A 21,011-nucleotide genomic window follows, 5' to 3' on the forward strand; every position below is an offset into this window, starting at 1 on the left:
CTGTTCAGTATTTCAACACAAGGCCAAAGTCTAAACATTTCACACAACATACAGGAAAAAGAAAAACTAAGTATCTCTGATAAAGCATAATCGTAGATGCCTGAGAAAAACAGACCAACAGTAAGAAAAACAAAATAGAGAAGGGATTTAGAGAGATAATGACAGACACACCCGGGATGGAATCCTAACTCTGCTGTGTGACCTTGCGCAAGTCACTGAACTAATCTGCAATCCAATACTCGCTGATCAAATCGGAAACTGAAAAGTGATGTGGAAAGGATTAAAAGGCGAAATGCAGGCAAAGCGTTAAGCGCAAGGCTCGTAACACGGTAAGTGCTTAGTACATGTTAGCTGTCACTCTTATTAAAAGGAAGGAAACCAGCAAAAGTAACAGCTGTGAATCTGACCCGGCCCTCTAGTTCCAGAGCATTTCCTAGGAGCTACACTCAGGACACAGGGAGGATGGAGAGGATGAGTTTCCTGTTCTTATGAGCAAACGTCCCCCGACACCCTGGCTCACGGCTCGGGGCAACAGAGCAGCGAAGAAGGTGCCGCGACTCCATCGCTGGCCAAGGGCCGACGTGAAGCAGCCTCCTGGTGCGGCCCTGCTGGGCTGGCTGGCCAGTCTCGGCGCCCCCACACCCGCCTCCCAGGCCCAGCTGCACCGTTAGCGGCTCCGGGCCTCGCCGCACTCCCGACTACAGGGAACTACTCCGGGCGGTTACCAGGCAAGAGAGGCAGGTGATTGCCCATGTTGTGCGCAGCGTCCTGCTGATCTCCTTCGCCGGCCATGTCTGTTTACCCGCAAAGGAGGCTGGGACAGGGCGGTGCCGGAGACTCCGGGGGAGGGTCCGCGTCTCGCCGCTGCCGCGCACCGGGGCCACAGCGCCCCCTGGCGGCCCCAGAGGAGCAGACGGCGGCGCGTACCCAGGCCTGGGAGTGATGCCCTAGGCGGAAGGGACAATTACAGGCCTGCGCTCCGCACCAGAGACAGAACGCCGTCCCCCGCCATCCAGGGCTGAGTGCCCGGCGTACACGCTGCAGAGTCCTCACCTTGTTCCAGCCTTTAGCATGACTTATTTAATCGTACTATATTGCATATGGAGAAACTGAGGCTGAGAGCCTTTAGTCTCCACCTTGTTTTTAAACGAAGAGGGTAGGGAGTAAATAGAAACCTGTTCATGCAGCAATAGTTTCAATTCTTAAAATATGAAGCATATATAAAATAAGCATATATGTGAAGGCTGGGGGAATCCATCAGTTATTCCGAGGGTGGTTAAATTATTGCTGATTTTCTTCAGTAGTTTCAATATATGTACATGTAACTTCAATAACTTCAGTAGTTTCCATATATGTACATTACATTACAAAATCAACAAGTATTAATCAGAAACATACTTGAAATGATTCCACAGAATGGAAAACGCCTATAATTGGTAAATAAAACTGTCTAAATATAAACTAACCTACTCATTATGACTTCAGCTATGTAAAAACAAGTCACTGTGGCAAAAAAGAAATAAAGACTATGTAAAAAATGAAGATGATTCTGTTATAATGGTGGAGTTGTGACTGGCAAGATATTTGTTTTGGAGGGTGGACAAAAGTTTTCGTAGTGTACTTTCAATATCATTTTTTCGGCGAGGAAGGAAAACTGAAAAATCCTTAAATGAGATAAAACAGCTTAACATGGTAGAGGTGGTGGTGGGTGGAGGCTGAGAGGCAGCAGCAGCATTGCTCAACAGCAAAGTCATGGATCTAGATTTGAAAAAATGATTTCAGAAAATTTGCCTCCCTGATAAGTTACAAGCGGAAAACTCCCTTGTGACAGAGGTTTGTGAATCATTCCTGTGTCATTTTGCCTCCTGTCTCCGAATCAGTCTGTGGTCTTGGTCAAATCACTTATGGCCTCAGGCCTCAATTCACCCGTTTGCAAAATAAGAATAAACCAAATAGTGTCTCCTATTTGTTCCAGTTAATAATGTCTGCAATATACGATTAGGTTAATAACAATTACATATACTACATAATGAGTTAACAGAGTTAAGGTGATCACTCCAGTCAATTGAAGGATGATTATATGCCACAATACCAGAACAGAACGATGAGGGAATGGCCGGTGTGTGGGTGTGCGTGTGTGTGCACACGTGAAAGATAGAACGCGGGCAAGCAGGGAGCATGCACTAAGTAATATGTGTGTGTGTTTGATGCTGTAGCATTATCAGTCTCATTATAGTTTGTAGAATTTCAATAACCTGTGCTTACCTGCAGCAGAATGTTCTTTATGCAAGCATCTGGCTTCTAAACAAGTAAGCTCTGACTTTCCAGTCATTCTCCCCAGAGGTGATATCAGAATTGTCTGAACCCTGGGTCAATCAAGAATTCTTTGGACAAGAAAGCACAGCTGTAAGCCTGGTGGAGTCCACAGATGTGGCTGGAAAAGCACTGTTTTTCTTTCTTCTTTTGTGCATTGCTGCAGATCACCAGAGCTCACATCTGCTTATCTTTTACTCCCCCATTCTCCTCTTTTTCTCCCCTCTCTTCACATTCACCATCTGCTCCCTCCTTCATGTTATCCCTCCAGAGTCTACCCAGTCATCCATAGCTACACCTTTCAATAGGGATAACAACAGATGATCATTGAACAAAAATATCTAAGCAAGCAGGTTTCTTGGATTAAGCACTGGTCATTAAAACCAAAAGAAAAACATGATCATTTACCATTTATGTTTAATTTGGTAACTTTATCCTGAAAGAAGATATCATACTGAGTTGTTCCTCACATTTCCTCTTGCTTGCATGAAGTATCAATGGATAAGGAACTCTGCAAACCAGAGGGAAAAGAAATATATAGGTTCATAGATCACTGTCTTACAGCTCAAGAATTAACTTTAATAGTGCAGAATTAAGGGTGGTAGAAGATGGGAGAAAATGTAAATGAAAGAGACTATCGTTCTTTCAATTTCTGGCTTCTACGCAATATTAGCAGCAAGGGATATGTATACTGGGAAAAGACATTTCGGTCTCCCCACCCCCCTGGTTTTTTTTGTATTTTTTTTTCTCTCTCTCTCCCCCCCATATAGATAGATGGATAGAGAGATAGATAGATAATTTTTTTTTTTTCTCGCAACAGGGTCTTGCTCTGTCCCAGGCTGTAGTGCAGTAGTGCAATCTTGGCTCACTGCACCTGCCACCTCCTGGGCTCAAGTGATCTTCCCGCCTCAGCCTCCAGAGTAGCTGGGACCGTAGGCACCAGCCACCACAGTCAGCTAATTTTTGTATTTTTTGTAGAGATGGGGTTTTGTCATGTTACCCAGGCTGATCTTGAACTCCTAAGCTTAAGTAATCTGCCCACCTCCACCTCCCAAAGTGCTGGGATTAAGGGATTAAGGCATGAGCCACCACGCCCAGCCTCTACATATTTTTTAATGTGTTAAAGAATGCTACTACTCTCGTCTAAGCAGTTGATTATCTCTTGCCTGGAGTATGGCAATAGCATCAATCCCGGTTTCTCGGCTTCTACCCTTAGTTCTTACAGTGCTTTCTCAACAAAGTCTGAGCGATCCTGTTAAAGCACAAGTCAGATTATGTGACTCCCCACTCAGTACCCTTCCTTGGCTCCCCATCTCCCTTGCAGTGGCCCTTATAGTGCACAGTGGGCCCCCTGTATCCTTCCCTGATGTCACTTCCCTACTGCTCTGTGGGCTTTCCGTCCCCTCCATCAACACTGACCTTCTTCTTCCACAACCACATGGACCCATGGCCACCTCAGGGCATTTGCAATTGCCTTTTCCTTTGGCTGGAATGCTCTCCTCCTGCATAGATGCATGACTTTCTCCCTTGTAACTTCCACATCTTGGGTCAAATACCCCTTCCTTGGGGAGTCCTTCCTACACTACCCAGTGTCAGATTGTGACCCTTTTCCCCGACTTCCCACCATTTTCTATCCTTCTTCTCTGCTTCATTTGCCTTCATCTAAGCATTTCTCAACTTTTAAAATACTATGAGACCTGGATAAGATAGTGAGACCCTGTTTCCAAAATAATAATAATATAATAATAAAATACTATGAGGCTTACTTTTAAAAACAGTCTCACTTCTCCCCACTCAAAAGTATAAAGTCTGGATGGGGGATTTCTGCTCCCAAGAACAGGTTCTGGCATTTAAAAGCTGCTCAAAAAATGTTCATTAAATGAAAGATAAATTGCACAGTCTGGCAGACACCGATTTCCTACTGACTCAACAGCAATTCCTCTTTCCTTCCTTGCCAAGAACTCTAATTTTGTTTGGGGCAATAGTGTACTCTGCTATGGGGTCATGTTTTGCTGTAAGCCTATAATAATGAGCCCACTCTATTCCCCCAAGCTCCTCTATGGCTGATGATATCACCTGACCTGGTCCTGGCTAATGACACCTAGAGAAAGTCAGCTTGGTAACCTCTAAGGATGATGAAGAGGGAAGACAACTTTAAGAAGAGATTTTCCTCCATGATGAAAGGCAAAGATGTCATTCCTCCCCACTTCCTGCTGGGATGAAGATTAAGACCCATATTGGTTTGATGGATAAAACCAGCCAACCTAGTCCAAAGATCCAAAATTGTTTTTAAAGGTAATTGTGGACTTTAGAAAAAGCAAAGCTAGATTAACTTGTAGGCGTATTTGGTTATCGTTTTTTGAATAGATGAATTCATTAATTTTGGAAGTGCATAAATCTTCCAATGCTTTCTCCCTTGGGGCAAAAGCACAGGTGAGACAAGCAGCTCCACGGACATGTTCCTCTCACAGTGCCACAGTTCCCTCGGCCACTCTGTGAGACGCAGGTCACAAACAGGTGACCTCTCAAGCTAGAGGCTTTCTTGCCCTGTGCGGTATTTTGAGTTTTTGAGTTATATGATTGCCAGCCAGCATTTGGCAATTGAAGAATACACATACCAATATTGATTTCCTGCTTCTCTTTAAAACTGGGAAGATTTGGCCACCATAAGTCAGATTCATGCATGGGAACAATTATTTCTGACTAAATAACAATGCCTGGTTTAGTTGGGGCAACCCCTGTTGGTCACAGAAGCCAACCAGCCAGTGTGTGTGTGTGTGTGTGTGTGTGTGTGTGTTACCTGCCTTGGTCTGGCCTGCATTTGTGTGTGCAACCACTTATATGAGTGTGTAGCAATTGATAGAGCAACCCTACATTGGGATTTGGCCAGGACAGCCTTGGTTTGTGTGTGGTGTATCAGCATAACTACCAGAGCAGCCCCACCTCTTGCCCCATTCCACTCTTCAAAGTGTGCCAGTTTGTACAATAAATTGTCCTACATATAGAGCAGTAGAGGTGCTTGCAGCACCGTGATGGGGCTATGTGGACATCGTTATCTGCCTGGGGAGTCCCATTCATAATCAGCCTCCCTTGACAAGGAAGGATCATAACTATGGATCTGTAAATCCTTTGTAGCTCTCTGATTCAGTCATAGAGAATCATGTTCATGAATTTTCTTAGAACTATGCTAGTTGTGCTGTCGCTAACTTAAAGAGTCTTTAGAGTTAAGTCAGGGTAATTCTCAAGTTCCCAGTCCACAGAGGCTACAAACAGTTTCCTAAACTTGCCTCAGTGGAAAAATCTTTTAAACTTTTTGGCAACCTATATATCAGGAAAAATAGTAACATATTCAGGAATGCATTTTTTTTTTTTTTTAAGTCTACTTCTTACCATCAAGCGCAGGGGCTGGAAGTCATGGCTGTGGAATGTGTATGGCAGCATCTGATCCTGTAAATCCCAGAGTTATGAGGGAATGAAAGATAGATCTTGTCAGCTTTATGCAGACCTAGAGAGAAGAAAAACAGGGAAGCCTGCTCAGTTAGCAGGCAGAAAACCAGAGGTAGTAAGGGTATTTCATAGCCCCTTCAAAATGTTGACAATTTTATTAATGACGCAGTTTCGTATTTCAGTAATATGGTGAGTAATTTGGGATTTGAAAAAAATACGTTTATATGCAACTTTCCCTGCTACAGTAATATTTTCAGGTACACTAGAGCCTATACAAGTCCCAGGCATGTTGGATTATTTGCCAAAAATGATTATTTGTGATGATACTTAATGTTGCAATTTACTGAGACTTCCTGCCACTACATCCATCTCTGACTTGACAAGTAAAGTAGGGAAGATTTTTGTAAGATAGTAAAATTTTGGGCAATTTATGGTTTTTCAACTTGTGTGCAAAACTTTGTTCATGACTCACCCAATAGCTTATCCTGACACTACGTGCTATTTCCACTGGAAGCAAAGGCGTACAGAATATTGCAGAGGAACGAACACAAAGCAGGGAGAGAGGAGACCTTGGTTCTAGTCATTGCCTTGGTTCTACCTGTAACTTTTGTTGGGGTATTTCAATGTCTTCCTCCTTGCACTTGTATTCTTGGTCTTGCACATAAGGGTTTACAAAGGCCAGGATATGTGAGGTTTTGCTACAGTAACAAAAATTTCAGCAGCTTAACCAATAGAGGTGTATTTTTTGCTCAAATCAAATGTTCTATGGATTTGGTGACTCTCCAGGGCACCATGTTCTCTATTGACAGATCACCAGCGAAGGCTGCTTTGGTCTTGTGGAAACTTCACATCAGCATGTGCTTCTATAATTGCAGATTGCCCATGGCTGAAGGAAAAAGCTCGGAGAATTGAACACTGTCTCTTAAATGCTTCTGCCTGGAAGAGAAACATATTACCTTCACTCGTATTCACTGGCCAAGGTGAATCCCAGGGCTCAGTCTAACTTCAAGGGAGCAGAGTAGTCTAATACTCTGTGTAGGAGAAGTGGAACTTGGTTACATTTGTAATCTCTGCCACAGGGTGGTACTATCTTAGTGATTTTGATATCTGTGTACATATGTTGATATATGCATACATACATACAAATGTATGTGTGCATACACATATATATTCACATATATAAGCTTCAAAATTATTTGCTCAGAGGAAATCTTACATGGAAATGTAAGTATAGCAAATGAAAGTAGAACTACACTGAGGATGATGTTCTTGGCTTTCATCACCCTTCTGTACTTCAGGAAGACCAACTTTTCACAATCCCTGGACAGTTGTAAAATGCTATCATGCTATTCAGTGGTCAGAAACAGAATAACTTCTTAAGAAACTAGCTTAAAAATAACAGACCAGCATAATTACTAAAATCAGATGTAAGTAGAATCATGTAACTGAGAAGACCTATACTGTATGAAAAAGTTAACCAACTCACAAAGAAACTGAGAAGAGAAACAAAAACCAGGTCAAATCACAGTCTAAATAAATATCATTCCCAATAGCATGAAGAGGATTTGGGTCCCCAAATCCTAGTAAATATATCGTTTGCTGCAACTGACATTAGCTTACTATTTGTATATAAGGAAACAGAAAATTTTAGAACCTAGGTGTTAATTGGGGAAGATATTGAATATAAAGTTACTAATGGATGCATGAGTAACGTAGCTTTTAATTAATGAAAAATAGAAAGATGGATATAAGAGTCCAATAATGTGTTTCAGTAAAGGAGCTAACTGAAAAGCCATAAGGCAGAAAAAGGCTAAAGTGACTTGCAAGACCAAGATGAGAACAGAACCCCAATGTGTTCAGAGACAAAAATCATGCTAATACTCTAGACTCTGAATTACTTGTCTATTCTTCAACTCAAATTAATAAACATAGTCACTATATGTCTACTATGCACCCGGTATTTTTTACAGGAACCAGGGGTACAGCAGAAAAGAAAACAGACAGAAGAGTCCATTACCCTGGGTGAATGAGGCTAATGAGCTAGCAGAGAAGAAAGATGACCAAAATGTAACCTCTGCCCTGGGCTGGATTACAGTTTGAGGGTAGAGGTTGGGAAGCAGGCACATAAATGGCATAACAGGTATCTAGTTAAGTAGGATACATTATTATATATTTTTTCTCCAGAGAAACAGTATGAACCATGATGGTTGCTGGAGAAGGAGTGCAGGGACCATCTCAGAGAAGAAAGATTAAGTAGAGGGTTTGTTTCAGCTACATTGCTTCAGCTGCTGGATTCAGCATGAACACCAGGCTAGTTAGTGTGGTGGCAGCAGTAGCAGCACATGGAGGCTTCTCTACCAACTAAATTTCAGGTATGTCATCAGTTCTCTGTGTGTACCCATAGCAACAGCCACAATCGGAGCAATGAGCAGTTGGTAGGCCTTATAGTGTATGCATCTTAGATATACACACACTGAAAGGATTTACCACTCATTTTCCTTCATAAAAATTACTTGTAGACTTTAATTAGCCATCTAAGATATTAATCAAAATTAAAGATCCAAAATAGGGACTCTCATGATCTAGAAGGATTAACCTTTATTCTTTACTTCTAGAAATCTATCCCATGGAAATAATGCAAAAAGCAGACAAAATTGATCCACAAAGATGTTTATGTCAGCATTATGTGAAACATGCAAGATGGAAATGAGCTAAATAACAAATTGTGAGTTATCTGATATCTTTCCAATAAATGATTTCTCTGCTTTGGTAAGCCAGAGTCAGGTTCTGTTGTCCATTACTGAAAACCCAGAAATACAGACACACACACACACACAAACACACACAAACACACGTCTTCCCTGTCCACTTGTTACTGGGGCTTAGATCCAACTTAGTCCACAGAGGTGCATGCTTAGACAGAAACTGTTTTTTCTCAGCAAGTTGTATGCTTCTTGCATGTGTATATATATAGGTAAAAAGAAATGCGCAGACAAAACAATGCACACCAAAATAAATACTTTGAAACAGTGGGTACTTCTGGATACCAGGAGTTTTCTCTCTACTGGCTTCTAAAAGCTTCCTATTTTTCTAAGATGCCATAATTATAAGAAATTATACATAAACATAATTATAACAAATTACTTTCATTATAAAAAAATTAAAAGGAAGTATGTTTTCTTCCAAAGGTCACACTAGTAGCTAAGACACACATATACAAATAATAGTATACATCCCAACGTGACAAGTGCTGTCTATAAGAACTTTATGTTATAAGAGTATACCACATAGCAAATGACTTTAACTTTACTGGATGGAGGCACATCCCGGACCTAAGATCCATTCCTGTCTGAACAGGATCCCTGTGAACAGACTACAGCTTGGGCCCAGGATCAGGCTCTAAAGGTTACCATTGTTTTATTATGAATCTCCTACATACTTGGGATTTCTGTCAGCCTGACAGTACTTGCTTCTAAATTAGAAGACTTAGTTCAGGTTCTGTCACTCATGAATGAGCAAACATTTGTTAAACACTTACTCTGATCCCAAATCGATATCTGTGTTTTGCATGTGTTCCTTCATTGAACTTTACAGCCATCTTGAGAGGTTGGTGCTACTATCCCTATTTTTGTGATCACAAGTCACTTTCTCCCTCTGAAAACACAGGTTCAGGATAAATGATTTTCTAGGTCTCAATCAGCTTTCACTTTTTCTACAGCTTTGTGAATTCAGTCCTTTTCATATCTTAACTCACTGTGTGTTCCTTAACTTTTGTACTATTCACTTGGTCCTTCTTCCGCCATTGCCTGGGTCAATCCCCAGATTCTTCCTCTTGCTTTAGATTTGTGGTCCTATTCTTACTTCTTTCAGTCCTATGTGATACTGCTCAGCTTCCCCCAAGACAGATGCCAGGGACGAGACATCAAGGGATCTAAGAGATAAGGAGTGGATGTTGGTCTCAGTGTTTCTCAGGGTAGGGCTATGAGGCCATTGTACTCTACAAGGGGTCCTCCTGGATAGATACAAATGTATCCCTGAATGTTAAATCTTTTCTTTGGGGAGTGAAGACAAGCCTGTGGACTTTCATTTTGATGTGCAACTAAAGATTTTTTTTATTAATACAAATTTAAAATATGAATAACTAAAACTTGGTTTTCATAAACAAAAATTAGGGCATTATTAGACTTTGCTATACACTTTCATTTTATATTCTGTGAATAAGTCTGGCAGCCAACCAATGCTTTGACAATATTGCAAAACTTCTACTGAGACTGTACAGGCATAGATCAAGGGGTTCCCACAACTTTCTGGAAGGGTACTATATTACTTACACAGTGTCAGCACTGTCTTAAGTCGGTTTGGGTTTGGGTTGTTGCTTTTATTGCATTAATTGAGTTGAGAAAAATATTGGAACTTGCTTTTGTTGTTCATTATGTTGATTGACTGATGCATTTTTAGCGAGTTTTATTGTTACTGTGCCTACTCCAATTCTTGGTCTTCACAGAAGTCTTTTGCTCTGCAAAGCAGGAATGCATGGGATGGGGAGGGTTAGGTCTTCTGCTCTGCTGTAATGAGTCAGCATCTAGAAAGTCTGAGCGCTGCTGATTTACAGCCCAGCTGGATGTCTTTTGAGCTGCATTACATGGCCATTTTCCTGTTGGCAGGAGTCTCTGTGCTGGCTGATGACCCTTGGGCAGCCACCATATTCCGATAAAGCAAATTGACTGTGCTGCTTTAAATTTATATCATGCCTGTTGCTGAAAAAGTAGGGAATCTGGGGATTATCCAGGCCCCTCTAACAAGCTCTCTTTACCAGGTTTGGGCCAGAAAGAAGAGAGTGGTGAGGCTCTCACTGTTCTGAAACACTTGAGCGTGAATCTTGCTGATGACAGAGATTGGCCCAATGCCTCGAGCAGAGATATAATCAATGATTACAAATAGCAATAATGCTTATAGTTTAACCTTTTTCTTGCAAAAGTATTTCCTGTATCACTCAGCTCAAATGTCTTTTCTTCCAGGCACTTTATTTTGAAGTTTTATTTTTCCATATCCAGTTCCACAGCTCTGCAGAATGTTGATTGAGGTTAGGAACCATGCCTCACTCATCTTTGTACGCTCAGTGATAGCATAGAGTGAAATGTTGACAATTGTTGGACTGAATTCAACTCAGAGGAGAAAGTCCAGCTTATGTCTAGTCATGGTATGTGCTATCGAATGATGGCTTAGAGCGAGAACCCAGTCATCACTAAAAGTAGTATAGACCTCCGGGTCCCCAGGATAGGACAGAAGAAAGAGGGAGATATTGAAGGTAATGAATACAACAACCTACATGTGTGGAATGCTTTCCACCAGCCATATTCTGGGAGAGAGATTTTCATTCATTATTTGAGTTAATCCTCCAGATAGTCCCAAAGGTTGGTATCTGTAAGGCAACTTAAAGGGAACTAGGGAGTCAAAGCTCTGTGACTACTTAACAGCATCAAAGTAGCAGAGCTGGGAATGCAAACTCAGAACTTGATAACTCCATTTAAAGACAATGAGGGGAATTAGTTGCTGAGAGGAAGAGCAGACTGTGTGGGAGCAGGTAAAGGACAGAACATGGGAAAGTTATGATGTAAGCCTTGGCAAATGCAAGGGGCATTTCTTCCCTAGAAATAGAAGGGAAGAATGAATGATGGGGTAGGGTTTGGGCAACCTGAATAATGGTCCCCTGAAGAACTCTACATCCCTGTGAATACATCACCTTGCATGGCAAAATAGGCTTTGCGTATGTGTTAAATCGAGGATTTTGAGATGGAGAATTTTTCCTGAAATATCTAGGTGGACTCAATCTAATCTCAGGGGTCCCTATTAGAAGGATGCAGGGCTGGGCACAGTGGCTCACATCTGCAATCCCAGCACTTCGGGAGACCGAGGCAGGAAAATCGCTTGAGTTTGGGGGTTTGGGACCAGCTTAGGCAACACACTGAGACTTTGTCTCTATTTAAAAAATTAGCCAGGTATGGTGGCATGCACCCATAGTACCAGCTACTTTGGAGGCTGAGGCAGGAGGATCGCTTGAACCCAGGAGGCTGAGACTGCAGTGAGCCATGATTACACCACTGCATGCCAGCCTGGGTGACAGAGTGAGACTCTTTTTCAGGGGAAAAAAAAAAAAAAAGGATGCAGGAGGGTCAGAGACAGATTTGACAGGAGAAACAGAGGTCCAGTGATGTGGGACCACCATGAGCCAAGGAATGCACCAGCCTCCAGAAGCTGAGAAAAGCAAGGAAAGGATTCTCTCAAGAGCCTCCAGAAGGGATGCAGCCTTGCCAACACCTTGATTTTAGCTGACTGAGACTAAATTTAGACTTCTGATATCCAGAACTATAAATATAAATTTGTGTTGTATGAAGCCACCAAGCTTGTGGTTGTTATAGAAGCACAAGAAAACTAATGCAGCGTGGAATGTGACTATACAGAGATCTTGAAGTGCAGAAAATGTTTTTGCAGCCAGAGTTTGTTTTGGGGTGAGGATGGAATAGGGTGAGCACCAGGGCGTTGTTCTTCAAAATGGGCCTAGGACATCTGAGTGCCTGTTCACATGCAGATAGACCCCAGGCCCTACCTTAGAACTTTCCAATCAGACTGCTCCTACAGTGACCCTCATGACTGTGTGTGTACTGCTGTGATGACAGTGATGAAGTTATAGCCTCTCCAGATAGACAAATAAATCAAAAGCTGACATCAGAATATTGATTTGCACTGGCCCTTGTTGATGGAAAAATTTAGACCAGAAATTGAACAGGTGGGTTGCTCACTTCTCCCCACCAGCTGTGATCATGGAGATGTAATGTAAGTTAATTTACCCTTCATCGCATCTTTTTCAAATGGTTGCCATATTGAAGTGCAGCATTAGGTATTGAGGACAGACAGTGGTGAACAAAACAGATGTGCCCCACCCTCTCCCAGAACCTACAGTTGTAATGGGGAAAGCAGACATTGATTACATAAATATAAATGATGTTTATAACATAAATGATGAATGTTATAAAGAGAAAGTCCATGGTGCTATGAGCCTCTAATTGGAGGACCTGACCTGTCTGGGGAAGAAAGGCACAGGACCTTCCCTTGGGAAGTAATGTCTGAAACATTAGCAAGAGGTAACTAGGGAAGAGGGTGTGGGTGAGGGAGGGACAGCATAGCAGGAAAGGCATATGCAAGAAACCTGAGGCTGGAGAGACTCACTGAGGCCAGGGCTCAGGGAGAAAAGGTAAAAGTGGCTGAGGCTCACATCTGCAATCACACCACTTTGGGAGACTGAGGCAGGAAAATCAATTGGGTTTGGGGTTTTAAGACCAGCTTAGGCAACACAGTGAGACCTTGTCTTTATTAAAAAAAAAAAAATTAGCCAGGTATGATGGCATGCACCGGTAGTACCAACTACTTGGGAGCCAGAGGCAGGAGGATCGCTTGAGCCCGGGAGGTTGAGGTTGCAGATGACAAGAAAATTAGCTCCTTGTGGGCCATATTAAGAATTTTCACCCTCCCAAAAGCAGAATCTTATGACTAGGTTTGCATTTGGAAATCAGTATTTGGCTGCGAGGTGGGGGAACAGAAGAATCTGGACAAGTGTGGACTAGGAGACACCAATAAGGAGGCAGTGGCATTACTCACCACACAGTGCTTGAGACCCAGAGGGGGCCCAATAAGCCTTAGTTCCCCACTCTCATTCTAGAAGACTGCCAACACTGATTTGTCTTTTAAAGAAAGTCAGGTTTTCAGCTTACCCTACACTTGAGAGCGAGCATAAATAAATCAATGAAGTCTATTTTCTCCAGATCTCTGACCGATCAGCAAGGGCAGGCAGCATCCACAGGTGAGAAAAGTGAAACTACTGGGCCTGTAGGCAGTTCAGTTACATTCATACAATCATGCACAGGCAATGAGTAATCTAGAGTTTTCCTATGGGTTACTGCTTTGGGACCAGTTTAAGCCTAAATTTTGATTCCAGAGAAGGCAAAGAAGAACTATTCTCACCCAGACAATTATCATCTGCAAGAAAAAAGTGCAGAAAGCAAAGTAACAGTCAGTAAACATAAACAACCCACATCAATAAATCTGTTTTTTTACTATAGTGACAAGAATTCTTCAAAGACCAAGTAAAAGAAGATAAGAATTTTCTAGAAGGTAAAGGATAAAAGATATGGATGCCATCGGCAATAATTTTTATGAGCCACATCTTTATGACTGGAAATTATTGATTACTGTAAAAGTTCCCTTAAGTCAGGAGACCTGCTATTACTTTTTATGTCTCATTTACTATAATTTTTATAGCTGTTTTAACAGTAAATCCTATTTTTGAATTTGAGTATGAAGATAAAAATGAATTAAATCTATCTGAATTGTTATTCTATCTGGCATTTCCAGGCTGTACGACCTTGGGCAGGTTACTCAAACTCTCTTACCTCTGTTTCCTCATCTTTCAGGTGGGAATGATAATAGTTTACATCTTAAAGGGTCTTTGTGAGATGGATTATAATAACGTGGTGAAGCCTCAGAACAGGGCTGGCACGTGGTAAGCACTATCTCAAAGCCTAGCAATTGTAACCGAATAACCCCATTTTTCTAAGAGGTGGTTTTTCTCTCTCTCTTCTTTTATTGTTCTCCTATTTAGCCCTTCAGAAATGGAACTATGTGGATTTTTACCTCCCCTTCAGACATTTTCCTACTGGGTAAGTTCATGTAACTGTGTGCTCTAAGACAGAACTCTTAACAGTTAATTTACAAACCGCAGCATGTTTGCTAGGGAACTCTCACCGTCCAGGAAGTTGCCTCGAGAGATAATAGCTTGCCCAGGAAAACGCCAGCAGTCACCAGCTCTACTGCCTGGTAGATAAGCTAGTATGAGGACTTTTGTCCTTGCTCACTTTCTCCCCTGTCTTTTAAAAGTGCTCACTTTCTGCTCCAAAAGGGAAGCGGTACCTTTAACGGTGGGATGCCTGTGCTGCTTCCTCTAAGCTAGCTTTGGAAATAAATCACTTTCTTTATGCCAGACCTCACTCTTGTTAATTAAACTCTGCCAGTGATGAGCAACTAACCCACATTTTAGTTACACTATTATTATCTGCTATATATCACTCAAATCTAGAGCCAAGTCCATTGTTTGTTGTATATCTTCTCCCACTCATTGGTTTGCCTTTTTGTTCTCTAGACAGTAATTAACCTACTGTCTCTTTGCTCCAACCTACCCGGGAGCTATTTGGCTTTTTGCCCCGCTAGGAGGTACTAGAGGGAAACCACAGGGCTGGAGAAAAAAGGGATTCACTCCTTCCTGTCTGCTTCTTGCTCCTGGGAGCATAATGCTCGTCCTACTTCTCCAATGTCAGTGTGTTCCCGTAGTAGCAGTCACATCCAGTATGCAGTTTTTCCAACATTTGCAGAACCAGCCTTTCAACCTGTCAGAGATCCTGGCTGTAGCTGACCAGCACCTTCTCAGAGGACTGAATTTCAGCTCAATAGGCTGCTGCTTCCAGCTTCTGAGTTTAATAATGCCAACCTTTCCTTTTGTACTCTAGACCTGCAACTGTTACCTCCACATTACCTTAATGTTCTCTTTTTGCCTTTTCAGTTACCTGGTTACAATTCTATATCTAGTTAGCAATTCTTTGTATTAAGCTCTCTCTTCATATAACTGGGGTGGTTTATGAAACCTGACTTATCCCTGACTGACACACATTCTTGTGGTGCTTTTTGATGAACTGTAGTTCTTACTTTGAATATAGTTCAATTTCTTAAAAGAAAAAACTCTACAAATTAAAAAAATAGACAATCTGAAAGAAAATTGAGCAAGAGGCTTTCACATGTACTTCATAAAAGGGTCTCCAAATGCCCAAACATGAGAGTATGTTCAACTTTCTTCGTAATTAGGAAAATGCAAGTTTAAACTCTAATGAAATACCTACTAGACCAGTTAATATTAAAAATAATGAAAATAACCAAAGAGAATGAGGATGTAGAACAATGCAAACTCTCCTATGCTACAAGTATGAGTATAAATTGGTTACATCCACTTTGGAAAACTGCTTGGAAGTATTTATGTTAGTCATATCTAAACCAATGACCCAGCAATTATAATATTAAGTATATCCCTAGTTGAAATGCATGCATTTAAAAGCATGTACAAGGATGTTTATAGAAACATCATCTGTAGGCTGCTTTATCTATGGAGTAGCCATTCTTTATTCCTTTACTTTCCTAATGAACTTGCTTCCACTAAAACAAACAAACAAACAAAAAAAGAAATAAAAAAACAAAAGTCATCTGTAGTAATTCCGGTTTGGAAGTAACAGAGATATTTATCCTTCAATGACAGAATGGATAAGCAAACTAAAATATATTTATACAGTGTGATATTATACAGTAATAAAAATCAATTATAGCTCCTCAGAGCATAGATAACTCTGACAAAACACTATCAAGCAAAAGAAGCCAGATATAAAATAATGAATATAATGTGATTCATCAACAGAAAGGTCAAAAATTGGAGAAATGAATCTGGTGTTAGAAGTCAGGAAGGTAATTACCCTTGGGCTAATGTAAGGCGTAAAGATTGGAAGGAAGATGAAAGGGGTTTCTGAGTTGGTTGTGTTCTATTTCTTGCTCTGAATGGTTTCATGGTTGTGATCACTCTGTTCATTGTGGGACAATTCATTGAGCTGTATATTTTCATTTATTGTACATGTGCTATATTTTAGTGAAAAGATTTAAAATACTTAAAAGCTTGATGTTTCAAATCATCATTGAGCATTTATTTGAAAAAAATTGTCAACTTTTCAGCTTCTCCCTTACTATTCCTTTTTTTTTTTTTTCTTTGAGATGGAGTCTTGCCGTAGTGCCCAGTATGGAGTGCAGTGATATGATCTCAGCTCACTGCAACCTCCGCCTCCTGGGTTCAAGAGATTCTCCTGCTTCAGTCTCCTGAGTAGCTGGGACTATGGGTGCCTGAAATCAAGCCTGGCTAATTTTTGCATTTTTAGTAGAGATGGGGTTTCACCATGTTGACCAGGCTGGTCTTGAACTCCTGACCTCAAGCGATCCTCCCACGTCAGCCTCCCAGAGTGCTGGGATTATAGGTGTGAGCCACAGTGCCCAGCCATCACTTACTATTAACTTTCTTTAGGACATGACTTTTATCTCTTTTCTTGGATTTCTCTACAGATTTAAAACACAAAACAAAACAAAGTTGCTTTAACCATTGGTTATGGTGCCAGATATTGCCAACCATGCTGATAACTCCTTTAACGTAGGGTTCTATTTGGTATTGAATCTCCAGGCCTGAGTACATTGTCTGAATCCAGCAAGTGCTAGATTTAAGTATCTGTTAAATGCTAGGGGATTTTTGCCTAAAATATTTCATTACTATTCTCACAACTCTAATACAGTAACTTGCATAGAGAAAACAAACATATTTCAGAGTATAAAAATGAATTCTAAAAGCATAATTATAGTTTAAACTACATGGTGCTTCACAAAAAAATTGACTTCAAATTCTTTTAAACTATTCAATGAACTGTTATCAATTTCCTAGGTAAACTATATCACCATCCAAATATATTTTCTGCTTAGTTGGTTATTTTTTTCTGCCAAAGTTTTTAGACATCCAAGAAATTGTTATTTTATTTTCTATTTTCTAGAAGATGCCAGTTGAAATTGTAGCGCTAACATCCTGTGGTAGCAATGGTGGTGGTTGGTTCTGCTTGACCACAACTTTGCCAGCTGGTTGACTCTGGCAAATCCTTTGACTATGTTTGACATTAGGCTATTCATTGTTAAATGAAGAGGTTGGACTTGTTAAGGACACCAAATATGTGCCAAACCAGCCACTATTTCTTCCTCCCACCCTAGGCAGACATTGCTAATCAATCTCATTATACTTTTTCACTGAATCCAAACATAGCCTTAGAATTCTCAGCATAGCACACCAGAACCATAACTATCAATTGTTGTTCATAACTAGGCAAAACCTAGTTGTCAACCCTTAACTGGATGATCCAAAATGTTCCATTCAATTCCAAAGTTCTATGGTCCTATGATCCATAAAAAGTAATATTCCCTATGATAAGTCCAAGGCACTGCACAATCTTAAAGTGCATTCAGAATCAAAGAAAGATTACATTTTATTACTCACATTTTCAATGGTAAGAGTATTTTATTGCACTATCAGTCTTTGCAATGGATAATCCATGTACAGTGCTCATTTAACACAACTCTTATCTATGTATTTCATTTCTATGATGATATTTAAAATTAGCACAGAGACACACATCAAGTATCCCCATAGAATGCAGATGTCTCAAATCTGAAATCCCTCTGTCCCTTAACAGTCAAGTCAGTTTTCCTAAAACTTGACAGGGAGACATTTAGTGGGTCTCTTCATTCGGAGAGTGAATTTAGAAAAATCAGGAGCAAAGATCTAAGAAATTGCTTTAGCAAAGGTCTGAGATTGGAAGTATTTGAATAATATCTTCATATTAGGTTTAACAGCAAATTTGAGTTTTTTCTAAAGGCTCTGGATGGACTTCTTTATCTAATGTTAAAATATATTGTGCTGATCACTGACAGCCTTTTAAGGCAGCATTACTTGATGGATGAAAGAAAACTGAGAAGTCTGTGGCATTGGAAACACTGTGGGTGATTCAAATATCAGACTGCTGGCAAATAATTAGTGCTTTTCATTCAAATCTCCTTACAGAAGTTGTGTCTTCAGCCTAGAAGTGGAACGCTTTTTATTTTTTCACCAGAGTTGGGATTACATTCTGAGTCCATTTTCCCTTCTACCAGAGGACATGAACCCTGACTCCAGGGGGCATACTTTTAGACTAACAGTTAGGCAATGCTAGTACATGGAACTGAGACTGAACTCATTTCATGACGCTTTGAGGATCTTCATAAGAAGGGATCATCCAAGTTCTAGCGAGCAGAGGAGAAAAAGCAAGTGTCTGGAAATTAATCAATGGGGCTGAAATCCTGGCTCTGCCACTAGGAGGAACCCTCAACCTGTTAGGCCTGTTTGCATTTGTATAACTGGAATAAACTAGATGCTCCCAAAGTTTCTTCCAGCTCTAATATTCTAGATGGTGCTCGATTAACGTTTGATGATAGGGAATTCATCCAGATAATTTGGGCCAAAGTGGATTGTAGCCCACTTTAAAGTAGAGGTTATTTTTATGACTGAGCTGCGTGTGTCTATTGCTAGCCAGGGTGTGCTGACTGCCTAGATGAGAATCGGTTCTTGTATCCCAGCTGCCCCTCTTCCACCCGCTGCCTTCTTAAACCACGCTCATCTTCCCAGTTGCTTTAGCAAGCCATCGAAACATGACACACCAGCTGGCTTTCGAGATAGGCTCACGCGATACAGGTTCTAGGACATGGTGATACCAGTTCACTTTCCAGTTCTGTTTTCCTTTTGATTATAAGAACTTCCACTATAGCCGAGAGAATATTTCAGGTGTGATTTTGGAATAGTTCTCGACTGTCTGAGTCTCAGTCTGTGGCATGAAGGAGGAGGCCTGGGAAATTTCCACCGTTCCCTTCTGCATTATAATTTTACATGTATCCAGGTGCTCCTTTTAGCCTCTGAGTTCATCAAACCCAGACTAATTAGCTTTCTGATCCAGAGCTTCATGATAAAGGCTACTTGCCTCAGAGTGTTCTTTCAGTATTTATACCGGGCTTACCCAATGCAACTGGCTTCACTTGAGTGGCATTTGTTACAAGTTATCAATTGTGTTTTCAGATCATTCTATGGGTTTCTAGGGATGCTGAAGAAATAATCTCACTGACTATATCTGACTGAATATATGTGTATGTATGCATATATAGGCACACACATATGTATATATGCACACATGCATTTTATACACACACATAGTTTTCAAAGGAATTGTTTGGAGCTAAGTGTCAAAATCTAAATTTGAGGACTGTGATGAGTATAAGGTCCAGGTTAAATGACCCTTGTGGACCACTGCAGAGGAAGCCCTGGTTTGCACAGTGGGTTGGCTTGTGCAAAGTGCTAGACTCCTGAATATTTCCTGTATCCTTAGAATGTATTTATAAGTTTTCTATTGCTGTTATCATAAATTACCACAAACTTGGAAGTTTAAACAATGCAAAAGTCTCATGGTTCTGTAAGACAGAAGTCCAATTCACCTCTCACTGGGCTATAACCAAGGTGTTGGTAGGTCTGCATTCCTTTCTGGAAATTCCAGGGACGAAACACTCACCTTGCTCTTCCAGTGGCTCGAGGCTGCCCGCATTCCTTGGTTCATGGCCTTCTTCTCAGTTTTCAAAGCAGCGATATCACATCTCGCTGACCCTTCTTCCATCCTCACAGCTCCCTTTCTCTCTCTGACCCCAGCTGGGAAAAGTTCTCTGATATTAAGGTGTTGTGCTTAGATTGGGCCCATCTGTATAATCCAGGTTTTAAGCATTTGTGAATAGATTGGGCCCACCTGTATGATCCAGGCTACTCTCCCCATTTCAAGGTTCTTAACCTAATCACATCTGCAAACTCCCTCTTGCCATGTAAGGTAACATATGCATAGGTTCCGGAGATTTAAATGTGGGCATCTTTGGGGGAACCATTATTCTACCTATCATGATATAATTCAGGGAGGCCTTCAGGAAAGCCTAATTTTTACACCCAAAAATGAGACATGTGAGGAAACCCAAAGCCTCAAAACGATGCTAAGTAATATGTGGTGCTCCAAGGGCCTTGGGGACCATTTTGTTAAATCTCTTACTTTACACATGGGGAATCTGGTGCTCACCCAGGCACATGGCTTGATCAAGGTCACTCAACTTGTTAGCAAAGGAATACACTTGGCATCTAGGTCTCCTGGCACATAGCTTAGTCCTCTTTCCACCTCTCCTGGAGTACCTCTGATTGGACTCTCACTACAAAGAAGTATTTTGTTTCATAAAACCACTGGTAGAAGTCTCTATTCTACTTGGAAGAGTAGTTTTGGATGAGAACAGAAATTTGTTAAATGGTTTGCAGATGAAATGTCAAGATGGTTTGCCATTTTACAAACAAAATCACTTTTAATCTCAAGTGACAAAACTACTCTGTCGCCAAGGGGAGATGGTATTTAAATAAAGGTCGCACGTAATCAGGGGCAAATGCAACATATCAATCAAATATTTAAGAATAAGTTTGAAGAATCTTTGAAACCCTGGAAACTTTACAATTCTCTTTTTAACTCTTGTTC

At 40.9% G+C, this 21,011-nt stretch overlaps 1 protein-coding gene across 1 annotated transcript in view; it reads right to left on the reverse strand.

The window, feature by feature from the left end:
* CRBN (cereblon) overlaps nt 1-21,011 on the reverse strand; it is a 103,724-nt gene that overhangs the window by 29,034 nt on the left and 53,679 nt on the right. The window contains exon 2 of the mRNA XM_050781405.1: nt 726-815. Coding sequence (XP_050637362.1) covers nt 726-792 — 67 coding nt within the window. The 5' untranslated portion in view covers nt 793-815. The remainder of the gene's footprint in view (nt 1-725; nt 816-21,011) is intronic.

The sequence above is a fragment of the Macaca thibetana genome, chromosome 2 (genome assembly GCF_024542745.1).
Source record: "Macaca thibetana thibetana isolate TM-01 chromosome 2, ASM2454274v1, whole genome shotgun sequence".
In the NCBI taxonomy this organism is placed as follows: domain Eukaryota; kingdom Metazoa; phylum Chordata; class Mammalia; order Primates; family Cercopithecidae; genus Macaca; species Macaca thibetana.